The sequence below is a fragment of the Nothoprocta perdicaria genome, unplaced genomic scaffold (genome assembly GCF_003342845.1).
Source record: "Nothoprocta perdicaria isolate Ctin4 unplaced genomic scaffold, notPer1 scaffold_106, whole genome shotgun sequence".
Classification (NCBI taxonomy): Eukaryota; Metazoa; Chordata; class Aves; order Tinamiformes; family Tinamidae; genus Nothoprocta; species Nothoprocta perdicaria.
This window is the reverse complement of record NW_020454161.1, coordinates 2,360,637-2,383,490: the sequence shown is the minus strand read 5'-3', so window position 1 is coordinate 2,383,490 and position 22,854 is coordinate 2,360,637. Positions and strand designations below refer to the sequence as shown.

Genomic DNA, 22,854 nt, shown 5'->3' with positions numbered 1-22,854 from the left:
ACTTTTTTTTTCCTCTCCAGCCTGTTAGATTTTTAAGGACTGCTGATAAGGTGAGGAGTAAGTGGAACTCTGCAAAATCTGTCATATTCTCCTGATGAGTTTCCAGTGGCTGCCTCTCCCATACCAGTGCCTTGACTCATCCCATCCCTTGGGCATCCTCTTCCCTTGTGCTCTTTGTTAATGACAAATCATTTTTTTCCTGCTTGGCCTGCTTGTGTGAGAAGTATGTTTGATAGAGATGGGGAGGAAATTTCTGTTTATGGAGGCTGGTAAGGGGCTGCTGCTTCAACTGCAGATGTAACCTCTTTATGTCACTCAGGGGAGACTCTAGATGCACTCCATCACAGAGTATAAAACTGTGGGTTCCACTGCTTCTGGTCCCCATTTCATATACGGATTTCATTTTGTGTTCACAGTTATTAGATACTTAGCCTCAAGACCTGCAACTAGGGAAATAAAGGTATGTGGACATCTGCTGAATATTTGATAGTCCTCATAAATTATCAGCTGAGAAGCTATTTCAAAGATGTCAACAGCATGCTATTGAAATGCATCTGCTAGCCTGTGGGGTAGATTTACTACCTTGTTTTTTAAAATAATATCAGCAGCACTTGTCAATTGTAATTAATAGATGTAAGAAAAATATGAAGAAAAATATAGAAAAAGAATCTGCATACCCCTTTAACTTGGGAAGCATCTGTAGCAAGTCGAGTTAACAGCACACCAACAGCATTTTTTTGATCATCATACCATCCAATCTCCTTCAAGAGAAGATGCCAATTTTTTTGTTAAAAAAARAGTTTTTCTTATACTTCAATATTATCAAGGTCATGAGTAAAATGAACAAATACTTCTAGCTCATCTGGCACGCGAGGAAATGTAAGCGCAAGTCAATGACAGCATCAACCGTAACAAATTGTGATAGTCTTCCTCTGTAGTAAATATCTTCCACAAAAACTAAAAGAAGCTTAAAGAGTGATCAAACAGTGATATTCTGTTTTAAACATCTGCTTGTTCACAAACAAGGTACTGTCATTCGTAATGTTCTTTAGAATGTATTTACAATTTTTTTGTTATAAATCAGTTTTATCCAATCCTTCCTGGGCCTGAAAAGAGGTAACTCCTTTCTTCTTACAGCAATTACCTATTCCATTAACTACAGAAGAGCAATTTCTGATTTGTATTTGTCCATATGGAATGGACAAATGTCCTTTTACTTCCAAAGGTTATGGGAGGATTTTTTGTTGTTTTTTTAATCGCATATAATTTTCCCTCACTGAGATCCTTTCAGATGTTTTCATGAATATACAGCTCTTTGCCAACTGTTCTCAGTGTGTACATCATTTGACAAATTATTCACCCACAAAATTCCTATGCAAGTGACAATCAATTGTGTGAAAACTCATGAATCTATTAACAGAGAGAATTGAATTTAAKATTTTTATTTCTCACAAGTAAATCTTGATGCTATAGTGCAGATAGTTTTCATTTTTTTTTCAGTAAAAAAAGGTTAGCAATAATTTGTTTGCTATGCACTGTAATATAKAGATTTAAATCTGATCAGTTAAACAGATTAAATTTAAATCTACACATTATATACTTGCATCATGACCACCTAAGCGAGTACAGACTAAGTTTTTTCRGGCCTCCTTGCAGCTGTCTATGTTCACCCAGATTCTTGCCAACCATGTTTGTGTTAGTGTTTCAGAAATGTGCATGTGTGCACCATCTGTAATCATACTCCTTCAAAAATAGACTATTTACAGTAGTAGCACTGACATAAATTGCATACAGGATAGGAGACGTCCAGAAAAGCAGTATATTTTTCAAAGCCACTAGTAATAAAGATAGGTTTTTGTTTGTCTTTTCTCCAGACCACACAACTGAAAGCAAACATACATTGTGTGACAATCTGCAGAAGCCATCTGGCTCTCATGATATCCTCATTGTAAAACTCATACCTGCTGAAGCAATGCTCTGAAGGACAAAGAGCGCAATCTCATTGTCAGTGTTTCCCCAGACTTTCCAAACATGAATCCCTGTGAGTGGAGGGGAGGTAGGATAAATGTTCATATTTCATACAGTGAGCTACGTCATCAGATTAGAAAAAATACACAATAAAAGCCATGACACCAAGAAGTCTCTTGCAAACTTCTGTGCATTTGTAAAATTTGCAAGTGTAACATTCCTATTYCTGGAACTGAAACTCTGTTTTCCCCCAGAAAAGTATCCACATGGCCAAAAAAAAAAAAAAAAAAGCAGGAGCTTTGTTGCAATATCTTTTCCTATGCCTCACCATGTCAAAGGATAAATTAATCACATCACAGCCCAATCAGATATTGGCTTCTCTACTGAGACTGCTACCAGAGATGTCCACCTCATCTCTGAGGTGTACCAGTCATACCAATGGATTTTGGGATCGGTGTGCAGTAATGATTTCCCACAGGGCACAGAACATTAATAAGAGGATTTAAAGCTGAGGACTTTGTTGGTAGGTATGAAAAAGTCCATCTATGAAAAAGTCTATTCTGTACCAGCCATTCAGTAGCTTTCCTTGGGAAAGGAAAAGTCTACACTGTCAATGGTACATGTAAGTAATAACTACATCTTTTATGGTTAGGCCCTCAAATTTGATTCAGCCAATTGAATCCATTGATATTTAAACCTACAGAGAAWATGACTCTGTGTTTAGGTAAAAACATGAATAAAAATAACTTATCTCACAAAGAATCCTGGAACTTATACATGGTTTTGTAAGCTCTGTCTTCCTCCTTATACTGAGCTGATAGCAATTTTACCTGCAGCCTATTGGGGAGATAAGGATTTCTAGTGTTTCAGTGTAGTGACACTTACTTGGACTATGTAAGCTGCTAACGTGATCACTCCAAGTACAAGAAACATTAGAGAAAACAGCAAAGTGTTCTTACTCCTTTTTTCTCCATCCGTTTCTTGGAAAGCCTGTGTAAGARAAAACACAAGAAATAGCACATGGACAATGATAGCCGGTCAAATAAACCAATATTCATCTCAAGAAACTACTCCATCGCATTTTCTCATAGCAGTCTCCAAGACCATGAACTCAGTCTATATTCAGCTCTGTTGCATGTCAGGAGGAAGTACGATTTTGCTTTTAAYCTATATCATGTTAGCTCATTACCCCCAGCTCCAACTATTTGCCTTTTCTTCTGATGACTAGTTGCAATTCCCTCAAGAGCTCTGCCTCTACATGGTCAGCTCACCAATTTTATCTGTTTTTCTTTGGAATCTATCTCTCCAGCAAACAAATCCATGAGCCTTCAAGTTTCCTGGAAAGCTTTCCCTCCAGTCTCCTTTCTGCGCAGTATAGTATAGGAACTGTTTGGCATAGGAATCCCAAAGAAGACTCCTCACTGCTTGTAATGATATGGGAAACAAAGGAGCAATTGCTTATGAAGTCCAATAGTTCTAGATGGCACTGACAACACAAGGCATCTTGAAAGACTTTAGGGTTTAATACACAAAAGTATTATTAAAACTAACCTGAGGAATAATAATAATAAAATTCTTTATATGAGGTATAGGAAAGGAAAACAGAAAATATTTAAGCTGGAGAGAAGCTCAGGTCCAAACTGTTTAGACTATGGGGGGAAAAACAAACAAACATAARAACAAACATCAGCCAAAAAACACAGAGAAAAAAAACTCTGTTAGACTGCAGAGGTGGTAACCTTGACACTTTCCTTCTACCCCCATGTAATTCTGTTATCTAGAGGTAGGCATCTAGTGGTCTTCTCTATACTGTTCCATGTCTGAGTCACCTGAGGGGAAACCATAGGGCTACATTTACATGAGTGGATCCCACCCAGAGTCTTACATAGAAAGAACTGACTGGAATGAGGGAAAATCAGCAACTCAACGACTGGGCAAAACTTACCCCAATGATTTTTCCAAATAGAACAGCAAATGTAGGATGGACCCCACCTAAAACTGCAGCAGCAATCACTCCTAGTSCTATATATGGCCATTCAGGTTTGTTTAGAGCCAGGATTCTGGAGTATGATACAGCAGGGAGATTTTCTTCCTAGAAGAAAGGAAAGTTTGCAAGTTTTCCTCAGGAAGTTCCCCAGAACACAAAACTCCTTAGAGAGTAGGAGTTAATTATGCAGTGAGTAGTGAATTGTCTTATTAAGCCACTGAAAGCTCTCTATGTGCACTGTCTGAATGAGCAAACATGCTGGAGATCTGCTGCTTTGCTGTTTCATATCCTAGGACTTCAATTGCACTATATAAATCTGGAGACAAAAATTTAACAAAAGGCTAAGTTGTGGGAGGAGAAGAGTCAGTATAGTTCATTGAAAGTCAGATAGGATTAGTCACCATGAATAGCAACTATAACACTTGAATCATTATGAAGAACTAAAAGTCTCACTGTCTAGAGCACAGAAAAGATCCCTCTGGTTCCATTTCAGTTAAATGCTGGTGGGTTGGCAGTAATACAATTGGATATAGATGTCTTTTTCTTTTACAAAATACAGTCTATGCATCATTATCARAAGCATGAAAGAGGCATATGTAACAGTGATTTATCCTGCTTCTCTTTTTAAAATACATAAATGCTCTCTTGTGTTTTACTGATTTACACTTATGTCTGTGTCTTCACTGTGGAAGCTCTGGAAAAGYAAAAAGCGAAAACATTGGAAATTAGACAAAAAAATGGATGAGATTTGGCCTCATCGGATGATGCTTTTAGCCTGTGCTTCACATGTATAGGGTTGTTGAGCTTCAACCACAACAGTGAATTGAACTTTTTGAAACTGAAAAAAAAAAAAAAAACTACTAGAAGTGATGAATACTAAGCCACGAATATGTAGTCTCGCTTCCTGTAAGGTCTTAAACTTGAACATAATAAATAACCAAAAAGTATGTTTTAAACCTATATTTTGTTTTTGATAATACAAATGCACTCGGTTCTCTTGCAGTTTTGATGTGTTTGCATCATGCACTACCTACTAACCATATTCTAGTGAAAAAAACCCAGAAGATACAAAGGACAACATGGCTTTCAAAAATACACTATATAATCTGAAGCTGCATACATATGAAATCCTGATTTCCAAAACTTGATAAGCACACCCTTATTATTCACATTATTACCCATGTATATTATCCGTAAGTTTATACTTCCTGATGTGAAGTGTTGCAAATAATACTGCAAATGATATCTCACAATTATTATCTAGACAGAATTAGAACATGCTATACTCCTAATTTATGAAGTAGGACAAAATTTGAGACTTCCTCTTTATTTAACCAATTATAATCTAACAGAGACACTTTTTTTATTGACACATTTTAGGTCCATAGTGTCCAAATGTGATTTTTGATATGTAAAACTTACATGTTTTTGCTTTGTTACTCAGGGTAAATGCTCACCATAGGTTGTATTCTCTATAATAGCACCAAGTAAATGTTGCATGCATGGCCATCAGCTATCTAAAAGTAATTAATGTGCTTTGTGATTATGCTTGCAAGCTATCACTAGACACTGAAGTAAAATTTTAGTACGTACCTCTAGGTCCTTTTTCTTCTTTTTTTCAGAGGATTTCTTAGAAGAGCGTTTCCTACTCTTATATCTGCTGGATCTTCTATGGATACTGCCTTTCTTAAGGATCTCCAGATCCCCAAAACCAGCTTGATCAGTTAATTCCTGCACAAGGTCATTTCCATTGTTTTGTCTATATTCCTCCACTTCTGATTCCTCATCTTCTTCTGATGTCCTGTCATCTTCAATATTATTGCTACAACCCTAGAGACAATTCAGGATACATAATCACAATACATTTTGAATGTAGAGAAGGAAGAGTGATTCTTTTTTTTTTCTCATGAATATTGCTATTTCAATCATGTGAGCACATTTGTTTCATTAGTCCTGAAACAGTAGAAGTAGTATTTTGCTTTTTTAATTTTTTTAAGCACTTCATGTATATTGGATCTGGAATCTATCAGTTCTGTGACAATTCTGTAGTCTGCCTTCTACTCAGTTATGTTTTTGACATATTAGATCATGTCAGCATGATCTGTTGACATGTTACAACTGTTACAAGTAGAAAAAAAATACGGGAACTCTGTGGGAACTATGCAGAGAAAGCACAGGTCAGCATGCGACGTCAGCATGTGTCTTTAGCAGCAYCTTGTATATGCAATACTTTAAGCAGTGATAAAAAAAAAAAGAAAAAAAAAGAAAAATGTTATTACCTGCTGCATTACCAGTGAGTAGTAGACTCCCTTCTGTAACATGAGTTCACTGTGTGTACCTTGTTCAACCACAACACCTTTCTCAAGTGCAGCAATAGTGTCAGCAGTCCTGACAGTAGAAAGTCTGTGAGCAATTACAATGGTGGTGCGCCCATTCCGAGCCTTTTAGAAAAAAAATTTGCGATTTACATTAAAATGTTCATGAAAATAACTAAGCTAAGCTTCACTAAACTTTTTAAAATCATACATAAAAATACACATTAGATATGTGACACAACATCCCAGACCAACCAAGTAGTTCTTGGTTATTTAAAGGCTATTGACTCCTTTTCCTTTTCCTGATGTAGGAATATCATGCTAAGGAAGGGGTCATGAGATGGAGAGACAGAGGCATAGCACGTCCAACAGTTTTGCTTCACAGTAACCTCCATCCTAAAGCCGGGGTGCTGGTAACAAATGGAAGACAGAGACTTGGTGCTGTTAACTAGCTCAGCTCTTCATTCAGTCCAAGCTCCAAGTTACATTTGGTCTCTATTTGTGAAAAAGAACATAGATAAATTCCCAGAGCTGTCTGAAGATTACGAAGTGATTCTACTCAATGAGGAATCAATATGAGGAATATCGTAACGTATGTTTCTATTAATTTATCCTGGAAGGTCATTCAGGCCTCATGCCTTGTCTTGGTAACATACCATCCATACTTCACAGGGAAATTAACAATTTTGATTTGAGAAAAGAGCAGGAGACCTAAATTACACTTAGATCTGTGCATAAAAGTCTTGATAACTAGTAAATATGCTAAATAAATAAATAAAAATAATAATCCCAAGTGGCATTTTAATTATTGTAAATTGACTATTATAACAMATCAAAACATCCATCCAAATTTTATTTTCCAATGTCTTTGAGCCTASTAGAAAACTACACTGAAAAGTGCATGTTAATTTTTCCTCAAGTGCTGCTGTACTGTGCTTTTTCACGTGACTGATAGCTTTAATAATAAAATTCATACCTTATCAAGAGCTGCTTGCACTATGGATTCACTCTGAGTATCTAATGCAGATGTAGCTTCATCCAGAAGAAGAATCTTAGGATTCCTTGCCAGGGCACGGGCAATRGCTATTCGCTGTTTCTGTCCACCGCTCAGCTGAGCCCCTCTTTCCCCTACCATGGTGTTAAATTTCTGAGACCAGAGGAAAAATAAAAGTTACAGAATGCCTCAAAGTATACACTTCTCTATCAGTGTGACAGACCATAAGAACAGTGCTGTACTCATTCCCAGCTTCTAGACAATGGTAGTTTATTTGCCTGACCTGGCCATGGGCAAAACAAACATTGTCCARCTAGCCATTAACTAAGTTCACCTACCCTCATTACATATTTTACATGTCTAAATTTGAACTTTAAAGTCTTGATCATTACTCTTTGCTTTCATAGTGCTCCAAACGCTGGCTCTTCTCTAGTCAATCCTGTAAAAGACACCTCTGCATTTGCTGATGACTTTATGAACACTTCCCTATTTCCTATTAAATTGCACAGATGTCTTCTCATGTAGAGCTTTTGGATTTCTAGATCTTTTTGTTAAAAGACCAGTTCTTCCTATACTGCTAGTTCAGCAGGGATSGTAATACAGCCATGTGGCTTCTGTTTTCCTGAGTCTCTTCTAGACACAGGAAAAAAAMCCACTGTGGTGAGGGCAACCACAAAAAGGCAAGATTTCTGGCCCAAAAAGTCCCTGAACTGAAAGCTGCTGGAGGCTATAAAAATATTTTGGGAAGTTACACTATAGGTTGATTTTCCATGCTCTTCCTGTCAGAAAAAGGGCACTGGCCTAAACAGACCTTTGGTTCTTAAGCTAAAGAAGTTCATGAACTCACATCAGGCAGTCTTGATATAAAATCAAAAGCATTGGCTTCTTTAGCTGCTTGTTCAATTTCAGCATCAGAAATATCTTCTCTGCCATAGCGAATATTCTCAGCTATTGTTGTTGCAAACAAAACAGGCTCCTGACTCACAATACCAATATTTTCTCTTAGCCACTTTATGTTAAGTGTCCGAATATCTCTTCCATCTAACGTAACCTGAGAGGAAAAGCATATGTCAAATATAATGAGGAAATATATTTACAATAAATCAATTGAAACAGGCAAGTGATTATTACCTGACATAAGTATCAGCTACAAGGAAAAAGAAAAGTAACTTTCTTACTGTTTTCTTTAGTAGAAAACTAAACTGAGAGAATTTTTCCATCTATTGCATGAACAAAAAATGGAGAAGAGAGTATAAACACAAAAGACATCGAGGTTTGTTTAATGAATATGTTGTCTGAAAACAAGCTGTCCTAAGAAATTTTCATCTTCTTCCTTGATTACTTTTCTCCCCATGTTCCCATCCCTGTGCCACAGCTTGCCATCATCTCAGTTGCGGCTCTGTGGCTGAGCTTCACATCAGGTTGAAGAAGCAATCTAAGTCTACCAAAAAGGATAAGGGACATGATTTTTCTAAGTCAGATCATTTGCCACATGGTTCTACAAAAATTTACACTGGCACAAATATAGCAGGAAAACAGTAAACTAATCTATGTATAGCAAGTGGAAACAGTAACTAAGGAACTACTGTGTTGATAATCGATAGCTACCTAGATATACTATTATAGTAGTAGCTTACTCCCTAATATTTGAAATGTAGGAAATAACATTTTTCATATATACATTTTTTTTCCTTTTTTCCTTCAAAAATTTCTCATGAGAAATAACATTTGTTGATGAGATCTGGTGTTTAGTGGCAAAAAAGCAGACATGCAATRTATAATGATGCAAAGTTTTGCTGTGGGCTAGCAGACTCAGAAAACTGAGTCAAGAAAACAATTATTTAAAATAGGAAAAAATAGGATTTTGTTTTGCTCAGTGAAAAGGAAGGAAAATGTAGCATAGCATAGTTGGATTATAATTTTTTATTTTCAAGAGAGAAAAAAAGAAAGAAGTACAAAGTTTACAGACTATTAGCCAACTGTTAATAAGAAGAATTTTAATTTCATATCTTTGCATCTGTTGAAAGATTTGTCGTATTTACTACTTCTGGCAAGCTACTGAAAAAAGAAGGAACATAATAAGGAAAAAGTCAGATCATCAGAAAAAAATACAGTTCATTTGAAGTTTAAATTGTGGAATTACAAAACTGTGCAGAGATTATTTTTGAATTCAATCAATAACCAAAGTTAGTTTAAAATGTAAAATTCATGGCATCCTAAWACTTAGTTTTTATAATTCATTTGTAGGAACTTACTTCTCCTTGGTCGGGATCATAGAATCTCTGTAGCAACTGAATGCTGGTGCTTTTTCCACAACCACTGGCACCAACTAGAGCAATGGTCTTCCCAGTTTGAACCTTCAAATTTAAACCTTTGAGAATCTGGGGGAAAAAGAAAACCAAAACCCCTAAAAACTCAATATTTATGTTTTAGCTTGACAAATTTGTAGTTACTTTAAAAGGTAGATTGATTAAAAAACAGCCTGGCAAGATAATTGAAGCTATCATCAAGACTATGGCATAAGGAGTCATCTGACAGGGTATGGCAACAGTAGAAAATTAAATATACCTGGGAATGTTCTGGACCACTGTTRTGGAACAGTCTACACTATGCCTGTGAAGCATATAAGACTCCAAAACAGGATAACAGTAGGCAACCTGCCTTTTGGGAATGATCCCTCCCATCATTCTGGCTACCAAACCAAGTCTGGGAATTATTTGAGAAGACTGATGATTGGAACAGGACAAGTTCATGCCAAGCAACATTTCAACAGTTTCCCTGCTTAGACCATTTTGTTCCAGTGCCTGGGAAAAATTCCCTAAAACACTCAAATGAACAAATATAGGCACAGCCACAGAAGTCAAAACTTAATGGCTCTTTTTCTTCTACTTATGTGATATTGTAGCAGACTCATATGTCATATGTTCTGTTGCTGTCCTCCTTTGTTTTTCAACACTCATAAAATAGTACATTTTTTTTTCTGAGGGATTCATAACTATTTTTCAAAGGTGCTAAGCATTATTGCTGAGAAACAAGCTTGTTTTGATCTATTTTTGGTCTGCAAATGGTCGTCTTGACAAGGTAACTGCCAGAACATCCTTTTGTAATCTCAACCCTTATTATTAATAGCCCGAGCAACCTTGGGAAAAATGGTTATAGGTAAAAGTATCTTTGTTGCCATTTTCACATTTAGGATCATTTTACCTCAAAAGATATCCTTTTTCTGTATGAGTAATACTGTGTAGTTGTCAAAATATTTGCTGCTATGGGAATTTTTGTTTATATCAGGTTGATTTACAATTTTGCCYACACATATTTTTGCAGTGAGCAATTGAAATTGTTGCAATATTGTGTTTTTCTGCCTATGTTACAACCAGTGAGGTTCACATCTCGACAGTGCTGATATCCTGGTGCCCACATATCAAACGAAAACTATATTCTTGATACCACAAATTCTTCAGATGCCAATAGTCACACCCATCTAATAGGCTGTTAGTAACTGTTATCAGGAAAGGTGTTGTCAAGATTAACACTGACAGTAGCTATATTTGATTTGATTTAGTCTAGACAGTGGAGATTACACTGTATTGCATCAACTTCTTGGGAGATTGTGGATAACTTCCACATATCTTTCATGATTCTTTATAGCTCTATTAATATTATTTGATACTATTAGTAGGCAGAATGCTGACTCAGATTTGGGAGAGATGATAAAAATATTTCTTCTTTCCCTCCCATTTGGCCTGCAGAGATACAAAATTGCTCATCTCCTAGAGAGTTCTTTAAGAAGGATGAAGAGCTCTGCCCTGTTGCCTTTGATATCTGAGCCAAGAAAGCATTGAAGAACAATAATAACAAAAGGATTAAATAAAAAATACAGAYATCGACTATAGAATTTCATTACACTAGATACAACTACAATGAATACTTACTGTAACATCAGGTCTGGACGGGTAATTGAAATGTATGTTTCTGAACTCAATTTCTCCTATGATCTTGTCCGGTTTGTAGCCTTCCTGAGAGCTACTATCTATAAGACGTTTCTGGAAAGAGAGATTTTTTAGAGTGCATTTCTTATTACTGTACTTTTGGAAGTGCAGATTCAGCTGTTTACACTGTTCTATCTGTTCTATCTGTTTATCTGTTCTATCCCATGGCCAAAACGTGGGCCTCAGTTACACATATAGGAGGGTTTCATACTCCATAAACTGTGAAAATTCAGCCATTTTTATATTAGCTTTCTAGTCTTATTTAAAATCATATATACATCGATAAACAATTATTGTATAAAATAATTGTTATTATATAAGACCAAAACAAAAATAATGTAGAAACATACTTTTATAGCAACATCATCACTGTAACTTTGTATTATTATAAATATCAATAGCACTATTAATGTCCAAATAAAACGCTCATCTGAAATTGTACATATAGGTATTAAACAAAGTGGCATAGYGCCTTGCTACTTCCCCTTTATAACTGCAAATCTAATATTAGAGAAAGACCTCATGCACAYGTCAAATATGCACATTCCAGGATTCCAAAAATTTATTGTATCAAAAAAGAATCAGATTCCATTACAACAATGCAGATATCTTGCATTGGTTCGAGCATTAGGCAGATCATCTATTTGTTTGGGACATAATCAGATTCCATTATATCAAGGCAGATATCCTAGCATTGGTTTCATCAGTAGGCAGATCATCTATTTGTTTGGAGACATTTGGGACTTTTTTTTCTTTGTTACATCCCTCGAGGACAAAGGTGGAAAATGTAAATCCAGCTGAAAAGCTCCTTTGTAAATACCTTTTTGATAATTTTGTATACTTCATAGGCAGCTCCACGAGCATTAGCCACACTCTCGAGATTGGGAGCTGCCTGTCCCAGAGAGAAGGCACCGATAAGCACAGAGAAGAAGACCTGTATCAGAGAGAGGTTATAATGTTGGTGGGGATTACAGATCTGCCAGTACTTGTCATTTCCAAGACGTTCTAGTGCATTCTTCCCAGGAAAATCAAATGTAAAAATCAAAATGTCAATTTYATAATAGTTCCTACCCACTTTTTTGGCAAGGAATAATAATTACTTATACATGGTTGTGGCTTTGCTTTTCCTTTTGCAGATGACAGGAACATCAATCAGAATAAATATCTTTCTTTTTTGCTTTCCAGATGTTCCCAAAGGCATGAAGCTCCCAAAACACACTCCAGAGTTTCTAGTGAAATCCTAATTGTGGAACCAACATATGCAATTTGCCTCACTTGCTGTGAGGAAGAGAGCTGAAAAGAACTCATCAGAAGTCGCTCACAGCCTGRAAGTTAAGCATGTAAACAAACTTTTGCAGAAAACAGCCAAATACCTCCAAAGCAACAGCAACCTAGACATACTGCTAATATTGCAATGTAAAGTTACTTGCAAATGAACACTACCACCTCTCACAAAAAAAGACACCATGGCCAAATGAGATCTGAAAGACTTCAGAGTATACACTCACTCCTAACAAAGGGATTCCTTTAATCTTTTAAGCTAGCTAGAATTTTGGTGGCAATCCAAATTACTTGTCTCTGTTACCTAGACATCCTGCCCTACAACAAGGTCTAAGACAAGTGGGAAAAGTCATACTCTGCAGGTACTCTTGCCTCAACACTGATTATAGTGTATATTCAAAGGTCCTGTTCACAATACATGGCTAAGTTTTAAATATCAAAAGTTACATAGACAAATGCTCTCCTCTTGATTCTTTTATACCAARCAAGTCTTTAGCAGCTAGTTCAATACACATTTCATGGATGGTGATCACCATCAGAAAGATCAGATAATTACACAGACTGCTTGTATAGCAGTATTTGCTTGAAATATTAGAGCATTTTTCAAGGCCRCACTGTTGTACTTACAATCAGTACACGACCAATATTATAGACGTCTTGCTCCTCCACAGTGAGTTTGGTTCCATACCAAAATGCAAGTGCATAGGATGCAAAGATCAAAAATTGTGAAACACCTAGAGATGTGTTGGTAGTAATGGATTTTTTCACTCCAACATTTCTAGCTGACTCCAGGTTAACATCATATCTGAAAATTGATGAAGAAATGATTAATTTGTTAGATACTACATGCCACTGATTGAATTAAAAAAGGGCAGTGGGAAATGTCAWTTTTTTTTTACTGCCATAAAAGCAATTAACCAGATTCTAACCTAGCATGCAAAATATTTTGACAGAAGCCTAGAAGTAATATGGAATCATAATTCTTTGAAATAAACCTGCTCTGACATGTTCTGAAAACATCTAAATCCGCCTCTCAGACCTGAACTACCACTGTGGAAGAAAAAGTTAGAAAACAAGTAAGTACAATGACTTTATTTTCATGATGAAAGACACAAAACCCCCGTTGAGTAGTTTGTTTTTCTTAAATCTGAAAGTAAATCTTGGAAATGGTTCAATCAACATCACCTATCAAACGTAAGATTAAGTCCTCCAAATATTTTGAAAAAACAAACAACTTCCCCTCTCTAAAAAAACACTATGGATGAAGCCAGGTAAATGCATAGAAGCCAGAGCTTCTGCTGACTAACAGTTTGCCTCTTGCTGGCYATTCTGAAAGTCTTAAGTCTTTCTCTCAAGTTAATTTACTGATTAGCATGACAATATGAGTGGGCACATAAAGGTAATACAAAGACTGATAAATTCAGTGAAATAATTATTTTTTAAGGACAATTCAAGTTCACTCTTCTCTAGTTTCCAACTAATAGCTTTCAATTCCTCAAGCTCTTTATGTAAAGTATAACTTAGTGATCACATATATCATTTCACCTCTCAGTGGCATGACTCAGCAGCCTGCAGTTTCTTCCTAACGCACATTTTATACACACAAGCTCCCCATAATAGGAAGATCTGAAGTGACCGGTCAAATTTAGTCAGCAGGGAAGGATCTTGAAATGACTCAAACTAATTTTGGTTACGTAAATTACTGCATTCTACTGATTCTATATTGTATACTCRAATATACTGAGATGCTTTGGCTAGGTTGCTTTGTCATCAGTATCACAGATCCTTCAGGAACAGTGAATGAGAACTGGACTTAAGTAGAGATTACAAGTATAATTGATCACTCAAAAAAGCYTTGAAATTGTTATAATTTAAGGATAAAATACAGTAAGATGAGATCAGTACCATATAGACAGATATCATCTGGTAGAAGCACGCAAATACAAAAACAGACTATAAGACCCAGAGCTAAAGCTAACATCATTTAAGAAAATTTGTACAAGGGCAAGGCAAACATGGGAGCTTAAAAAGAACCAAGAGATTTATGGATCRTATAGACTAAGTCTTTGCATACCTCAGGTAGATGGCACTAGTGATGCTCTGTATCTATGCACTGATTTTTTCATTTGCTTACTTGTTAGCATATTTGACATACATGTGAATGAAATTCTGGCCTCCCATATCCAATGCACCTTCTGTGACTCTCCTTCTACATGTGACTAAGACTAAGTTAGGTTAACTACAAGTGTTATTTGAAAAGCATTGAAGTAATAAAAGCCAGTGATGCGATTTTACCCAAGGTCTTTAGCCAGTGAAGCTTAAATATGAGCTCATTAATCAAAGATCAGAACAGCAGGGCACATGTTCCAGAAGTTAGGCAACTAATCACATGTTTGGCTGTTTTTGAGTACTAGACAAAGGTAACCCTTCCAAAACTTTGATTTCTGAATTTAACTCCAGATCTCTTTTGGAAGAGAAATTTGTGACTATACTGTAGTGGTAAAACTGAATAGTCTATGATCATGGACTTGATTTACTTACCCATCTTTATTTTCAGGTGAACTGTTCACTTAAAGAAGGATAAACTGATTCCAAGGAGAGTCTGCCATGCTCTTTTTACCCCTCTCCGATACCCTAAATGCAAACTTCTTTTGCATATATTAAGTGGAATTATTATTAATTCAAGAACTTACTTTGCTATTGCTTTTTTTTGTCCATTGAAAGCCACAACAGTCTTCACAGCTGTCAAAATTTCTTCTGCTACAGCCCCTGCTTTAGCATAAGCAGACAGCTCCTTAGCAGTAAGTGATGCCAGGAGCTTGAAAATTCAAAAACAGAATTTATTGCAGCTTATCAAAATGATATGGACACTGTATTGGTGAAGAATCACTGGGCAAAGTGCAAGAAAAATAAATTTAGGAAAGCTGGGATCAACTCCTCTATCTGTTGTGAACATTCACAAACTGTCTAGCTTTTTTTTTGATTGTGTCCAAATGACAGTGAAAGACTAGACAAATGTAAGAGCTTTGTGACCCATCTTCCTCCCATTCTGAGGACAGCCTCTGAACTACGCTATGACACGTGTCAGCATTTGGCATGGTCAGGGAAGTGTGCCATAGCCACCCTGGTGCTGCCCCTTGGGGTCCCCCTGAAGGCATTAGGGAAGTCTGCTCTTTAAAGATGACTTTAACAGGCAGTGCAAGTACTTCTGTTCTCCATCAAATGGGGGTAAACAGTACTTTTTTACATAACAGTGGCTCAGACCATACAAACACTGAAAGCTGAGGTGTTCAGAAACAAGAGCAATAACGCATATTGAAGAAAACAAGCTCGTTACATAATGGCTTMTGATTTTCTTTTTTTCTCACACATTTGCTTCAAGGGGAAAAAMCAGAATTCTACTTAAAGAATACAATCAGGACCTATTAATATGACTACAACAAATTGCCAAGAATAAAAAATCTCTCCCTATTTTTAAAGAACACCTCTCCAGCTATTTCACTGATTTTTCCTATGCCATCTGAAGTAGCATAGGAAAYGAGAAGAAATGATAAAATAACTATGAGATCAGCCTCACAATTCAGAGCTCATTCTAGCTGGTTTTTCTTCCTCTTTCCTGCATACAAGAATTGTGATTTTTCCTGGCTTGCTTTCTTTACTAGTCCCAGACACTTACAGTTGACCAAACTGCTGCTGATGCAGCAAGCAGGGGGCTGATTGATAAAATCACTAATGTCAGCTTCCAGCCATGGATGAATCCTATAATAATTCCGGCCAGAAATGTGGCAAAAAATTGTACAAATATAGAAATTTTATCTCCAATGCCTTCATGGATGGTGTTGATGTCACTAAAAAAAAAAAARAAAAGAAAAAAAAATCAATTTAAAGTGCTTATTTTAACCCTTAACCCATTCTCCAGTTTCATGAAGCGCAAGAAGTTTTGCAATTTCATAATTGGCACAGGAAAAATTCTAACCACAGCTGCTGAATTGTACCATTAGTCTCTTGTGTGGCCAAAGTATAGTGGAAATATCCTATTTTCTAGGACTCAATTTCTGTACTTTATATCATTCTCTGATGTTTCTGTGTCCTATCTCTGGGTCACAAATGACCTTAGTTTCCTTATCCAGTATCTAAATGGAATAATACAAGTAAACAGCCAAACAATCCTTTCACCTCCTATGACCTTTTCTAAATGRCTTCTTCCTCTGAGCTCTCTGATGAATTTTATATTATTAGTTTTGGTCACATTCTCAGATCAAGGCTTATCTCTCTTCTATCATAAAATTGTTATTTGGAAGAACCTCTGTTTTTCATGCCATTTTCCTTCTCATTTTTCTCTTCTTAAGAAATGCAGATCTTAGAGCTGTGAGTGGATTCATTTAAGCCTCTCTTACAGCTTTTAGGCTACAGCTCTGTCAAAAGTGATCTTATAACTGAGAGAAATCTGTGTTCATCCTTATGGTCTCTACCACATACTGGGTATGCAGTCCTCACCCCTAAACRTATTAAGTCTATGGAAAAGCTTCAAAAGTTTTTAGCTGACTTTGAATTGAGTCCAGACTGATATCTGGTTGAATATAAATGCAAGTTCATACCCATTCAGTAAASTGTCAGAGCTTTCAGTGTTTGTAAATTAGCTAGAGACAGATGAACTGTTTATCTGGTACTACCTGCCATGTATTTCATAAATATTGCAATGCCAATGTCAGAACAGTAGACTACAGTGTTTCCCAGGGTAAACTCTTCCAATGCATTTTTTACAGAAACTCCACAAACAAAGCAGAAAAGGATAATGAATTCMTCTCTCAGAGAGCTGCAATATTTCACATTTCAGTTCAAGGTTTTCTTCAATACTCTCTACAGGCAATTCCATAGAAGAAGAATGGCAGTTTTCTTTTGAACATCACATTGTGCGGGGGCAAAAATAAATAAAGTCCTCACTCTGTCAGTCTGGTGTTCAGCGTTCCAATCTGGGTAGCATCGAACCAGGCCATCTCCTGATGAAGAACTGCAAAAAAGAACTTCTGACGAATCCTTGCTGTCTGCCTTGTGGCCGCAGTCAAAAATGTCCACACTTGGATGGTGCTTAGTATCAATACAGCACAGCCAATTCCRACATAGTAGTAAGCAAATCTGAGATAAGAGAATAAAAAGGCCATATAATCACTTTGTATCCTGTAAGAGAAGTGATATCTAGAAGACTTCAGTTAGTCTTTATTTACTCCACTAGGGTAAATACCAAAGCATACAATAAATTGTTGGGAAGTCTTCTAAGAAGGCAAAATTTTGCTTCTGCTCAAAGGGAAAATAAAAAAACAGAAAAACAAAAAAAACCCTATTATTAACAGAATAATTGCAAAGATTCTTACTTTGTCATTTCAACTTCTATATCTACTGGAACTAAACAAACATTTGCTGAAGTATCTGCAAAAAAAAAATCATCTATTAATTATGCAATTAAAATTATAAAATGTATAGAAAATAAATTATGACAGCCTAGGGTCATCATTTTTTGGGTGTTCTGCATTAAGCAAATGAAATCAGACAGACACTAAAAAAACATGGTAATAAGGTCAGAAAAGTACAAAAGTTGGTCATGCACCCTACTGTCCCACAAAAACTCTGTTTGTCCTGTCCAAACCACCAAAGATTGATTTAAATGATCTGATAATTTGCAGAGGGATTAATTTTTCTCATCATGTACTTTTTATGTGTTCCACCACTCAGTCAGGGGAATATCTTAGCCCCTCTCACAAAATAGAACTGATGCTTAGAGAAGTCTATTCACTTACTTTCTGGTATACTTGAGTTCATACCACTTAGAACAAAAGAATTTGTCATGTCTCCAAAGACAATGATCATAAGCGGTAAACCGGTACCATTTGCAGTTGCTGCTATCAAACCAACTACCATCAAAAGTATATCCACCCAATCAGCATAGCRAAACTATTAAAGAAAAACAAACAAACAAATAAACAAACAAACAAACAAAAAAAAMCAGTGAGGTTATGTCCGACAATTCATATCCTTGTTGCAGGACAGCATATTTCCAAAACATACTTTGTTTTCACATATACATTCTAAGAAGCAAAACTAAAACTAAAGGTAAAAGAACATAAGAATAATTTTGTAACAGGTCACATATATATTTAAATCAATATTCAGTAAAGCTGTTGCTGAATGTTGGCAGTATACATGGTTATTTCCTCAAAAGGAAAAAAAAAGAATGCATCTTCTGTGTTTCTAACTGATGTTCATCTCTGTACAATTTATTACATATTGCATTCCACCTAGTTACATATTTACTAGGAGTTATCAACTAGTACCTGGCTATCAGTAGAAATTGTTTGCCTTGATGATTGTATCTTAAGAATGGTCCATCCTTGAACATTTGTTTGGTTTAAAAAAATGTGAATTTAAAGTGAAATAGCCATTCCTGGATATATTAATAATAGGTATAACAATCTAATAATAGATATAATAATCTAATAATAGATATATTTCTGAATAGATGCTGAATAGATAGCTGAATGTCTAATTTTAAGTCATATCTTATTCCTGACATTAACACACTTACAAAGTATAAAAGGTCACAGAATAAATCAGAAAGAAATAAAAGTCTTCTCAGTTCATGTGCATGTATATGTACAGAGATATTTGAGAATAGCTGTTGTAGAAACCTGACATAAAAAGAGACCTGACATAAAAAAAAAGTTAAGCACAGGATAAACCCTTCATAAAAGGAACTAACACAATGACCTGTGCAGTGTAAGTGTCCTAAATCACCCTCAACATGGGATAACTTTGTTCTGCAATGCCACTATTACTAGGTTGCTTCAAGTACTTCCAATATACTGTGATGGGAACTTGACATAACAGTATAAATTTTAAAGAGGACCAAATTTTAAGGAGGGCATTTCCTGGGTCTCAGATGTCTCTTCCAGTTTTTCACTGCCTATTAACTGTTATATCTACATAAACAATTCAAAGTGACAGCTAAAGAAAGGGAAAATGTAAAACAGACCATCAAAGGGGACTAACCAATTCAAAAATTCCAACCACTTTTTTCTTTGGCTTCTCATTTTTCTTCCTGGAATGCAATACAAGAGACTGAGTTAAGGTAAACTCATTTTAGCAAAGCAATAAGAGCCAATAGCCAATATTCAGTTCAGATAGTCCCTACTTTTTTTTCTTGGTCTTCAGTTGGTCACTTTGTTGAAGATTTTCATCATGTTGGAAAGAAGGATTGGAATTCCTCTCGCTTACAGGTTCTGTGGAACAAAAAGCAGACTTTGTTTTGACATAACATCCAGTCTTTGTATCATTTTCTTACATCTTTCCCTGCTCATTCTTTTGCAATTTAAATCTTAAAGATTATTTTTTCTCACATTCTTTAAACAGTACAGTTATTTTTTTCTTGAAACTTTCTTTCTTAAGCTCATCTCTGTCACTCCAGAAAAAATGTGTGCAGCCTCATTTTTATAATGAAAAGAGCCTTTGTCTTCAACATTAAGATATATTTATACAGAAAAAGTATCAAAGACTGCTATCCATGTAAAGTGAAATTGCTTATAGTATAGATTAAAATTCCTGTAAGCAACACTGAATACCTGTGAGTTGCCTGCAGAATTGTGTCTTTGCCTATAATCCTATCTTTATTGCAGTATTGCAGTAGTTGCCATGCAGCCTTTGTACAAAAAGAGTACATGTATGTACTATACATATATGTACATATACATGTATGTACACATACAGTGTACACATGCAATGTGCACACATACATGTATGTGCATATACATTCAGTGGTGGCCAGCGATAGGACTAGAGGAAACAGCCACAAGCTGAGGCACCAAAATTTCCACAGCAACTTAAGGAAGCACTTCTTGACTGTGAGAATGAGAGAGCCCTGGAATAGGCTGCCCAGGGGAGTCTCCTTATTCGGAGATCTTTAAAACCTGCTTGGATGCAGCCCTGTGCCACGTGCTCTAGGTGACCCTGCGTGTGCAGGTGGGTTGGACTAGATGACCTCTGAGGTCCCTTCCAACCTTAAGCATTCTATGATTCTATGTATATATAGTAGCATATATATTGCTGTGTACTATACTGTGTATATGTACTATGCAAAAGAGGAATCTCACCAAAACAATTTATGATTATAATAGCATGAGATGCCATAAGTGGATAAAAAAACTGATGAGCCAAATCACAACAGGGAGCAACGGCAAATCACATGGAGAGAAATGATGGCAGCACACTAACCATCCCCAACCTGCTTTGACCTAAACTACTGACTCATCCTGAGTAGATTTTTTCCTATGCACTGTTTTTATGTACCTTTGTAGGCAGYCTATAAAGATTTGTTTAAATAATCATTCAAAGGCAATAACGTTTGTTATTACCTTATTGGACTGATCTTATTTGCAAGTCCAGGCCAGTACTACCCAACAACTTTACTCTTATGAATAAACGCAGTTGAACTCAGTGGAATGACTCTTAGGCATGCATGCTTTCTGGGTGGTGGCTCTAGTTATTTTAAAATCCCCAGAAACTTACTGACCGGGAAGAATATAAAGGAGAAAATAGGATATGTCTAGCAAATTGCCATAGAATACACATATTCAGGACCTGCCAATGTGCTATTGCCTACAAAATCACTACAGCAACCAAGGAGGATTTATAATGTATCTTTAGATTGAAAGCTGTGAAATATATTCATCAAACACACACATTACTTTCATGTATGCAGCTTACCATCACCGGAGAGTTCAATTTCTGCATGATTTACAAAATCATCTCTCATTATTTTTCCTTTGCTGGATAACTATGAGATAAAGAGGTGAAAGTCACATTAGGCAAAACCTTCACACAAAATAACAAATATATTTTAGTATCAATATTTTTCCTATTGACATAGAATGATTGAAATACATTTACAACAGCACGATAAAAATGGAAATTTTAAAAAACAAACTACCACAATACCATTTAAAGCAGTTATCTACTTAAGTAGTCTTTTACATATTGTATAAATATTACATCATCTCAATCATTTATAATAGTTCATCCAGGCTAGTATGTATGAGAAAAAATAGACGATTTCCCTTAACAATTTGTATATGATTAAGCCTTACCAAGCAATTATAATTGCTCATGATCATCAAGCTAAAGAGTAAAGACATACATACAGGTTGCACATGCACCAACCAAGTGATATTCTCAGAAAGTAAGTGTCTGACATTCCAAGCTTTTCAAAGCTTTGCTTCTTGGAATATCACATTTATATTTTAAAAGTAATGAAATTGAATCACTGAGGTTAAATTAACAGTTACAACAATAAATATAAGCAACCTGACATAATGTTTAAGAAAGCAAACATATAACCCTCCAAATCTGTATTTTTTTAGTAATCCTTTCTGATTAATTTCTAGTTTTCTCTTATTATTTCATTTCAATCCTTAAAACATGTGCTATGCCTATAAAAATAGGATACTGAGAGATTATCCTGCCGGATATACCAAGAGAACGACAACCCTTAGGCAGGTTAAAATTCACCCACTGCCACTCACCACAGCTACAAGACATCTTGTTAACCACGACAGAAAAATAAAGGGACCAAGTTTAGGTCACAGCGCTTTCCCCGCTGCTGCCCGTCACTCCCCATGCTGTGCACTGAGGTTTACTGGAGTCTGGGACAGCAGCAGATCAGCACTATCCCCAAGAAAGCAGTTGGGAAAAGGCAACTCGTAGCCAATTTTCACCCATCGGCAGAGATGGGAGCCGGTCCAGAGAGCTGTGGGTCCTGCAGAGGGTCTCGTGGAGCTCACTCGCCCGGCCCCGCTCACTCGGTCCCCGCTCACAGCCACCCCTGTCCYGGCTTCACCTGCCTGCAGCGCTGGCGCCTTCTCCGCTGCCCGGTGGGGAGGGTTTCCAGGTGGCTCCACACCGTGTCCTTGTGCAGCCCCCACAGCCGCACAGCAAACAGCCGGACCCTGCCGCTCAGGAGCTCCTGCCTAAGAAGAGGAAGAAAAGGTGGATCCGGCACACCCTTGGGAAGAGCCCACAGGTGCCCAGTCAGACAAACCCCACCCCAGGAACCGCTCCGCGGCTCGGTTATCAGCAATCAGCAAGCGGCTTCCTTTTTTCTTTTCTTTGTTCCTTTTTTTTTTTTTTTTTTTTAAACTCTGTTTCCAAGTCGATTCTCATTGTTAATGAAACTAGAAACTAGATTTTTAGTTTTGGCAAAGCACTTGTGGGATCGTTCCCTGCCTCAGGGGAACTCCATTCTATAGTCTGTTCCAATAAACAGCAGGGAGGTGG

The 22,854-nt window shown here is 36.5% G+C and overlaps 1 protein-coding gene across 2 annotated transcripts in view; it reads right to left on the bottom strand.

Annotated features, from left to right (window-relative positions):
- Nucleotides 1-21,338, bottom strand: part of ABCB5 (ATP binding cassette subfamily B member 5) — a 31,742-nt gene extending 10,404 nt beyond the window's left edge. The window contains exons 1-20 of one of the 2 annotated variants that reach the window (XM_026044962.1): nucleotides 21,289-21,338; nucleotides 19,721-19,808; nucleotides 19,579-19,627; nucleotides 18,330-18,483; nucleotides 17,907-17,961; nucleotides 17,479-17,670; nucleotides 16,211-16,382; nucleotides 15,228-15,352; nucleotides 13,162-13,339; nucleotides 12,074-12,187; nucleotides 11,197-11,307; nucleotides 9,520-9,645; nucleotides 8,112-8,315; nucleotides 7,247-7,417; nucleotides 6,235-6,396; nucleotides 5,549-5,785; nucleotides 3,914-4,060; nucleotides 2,854-2,958; nucleotides 1,962-2,039; nucleotides 678-761 (exon numbers count right to left, since the gene is read on the bottom strand). In XM_026044962.1, coding sequence (XP_025900747.1) covers nucleotides 678-761; nucleotides 1,962-2,039; nucleotides 2,854-2,958; nucleotides 3,914-4,060; nucleotides 5,549-5,785; nucleotides 6,235-6,396; nucleotides 7,247-7,417; nucleotides 8,112-8,315; nucleotides 9,520-9,645; nucleotides 11,197-11,307; nucleotides 12,074-12,187; nucleotides 13,162-13,339; nucleotides 15,228-15,352; nucleotides 16,211-16,382; nucleotides 17,479-17,670; nucleotides 17,907-17,961; nucleotides 18,330-18,483; nucleotides 19,579-19,627; nucleotides 19,721-19,808; nucleotides 21,289-21,337 — 2,601 coding nt within the window. In that variant the 5' untranslated portion in view covers nucleotide 21,338. Of the gene's footprint in view, nucleotides 1-677; nucleotides 762-1,961; nucleotides 2,040-2,853; nucleotides 2,959-3,913; nucleotides 4,061-5,548; nucleotides 5,786-6,234; nucleotides 6,397-7,246; nucleotides 7,418-8,111; nucleotides 8,316-9,519; nucleotides 9,646-11,196; nucleotides 11,308-12,073; nucleotides 12,188-13,161; nucleotides 13,340-15,227; nucleotides 15,353-16,210; nucleotides 16,383-17,478; nucleotides 17,671-17,906; nucleotides 17,962-18,329; nucleotides 18,484-19,578; nucleotides 19,628-19,720; nucleotides 19,809-21,288 lie in introns of those variants that run through there. The other variant, XM_026044955.1, reaches the window with a different exon arrangement.
- Nucleotides 21,339-22,854: the final 1,516 nt, after the last annotated feature.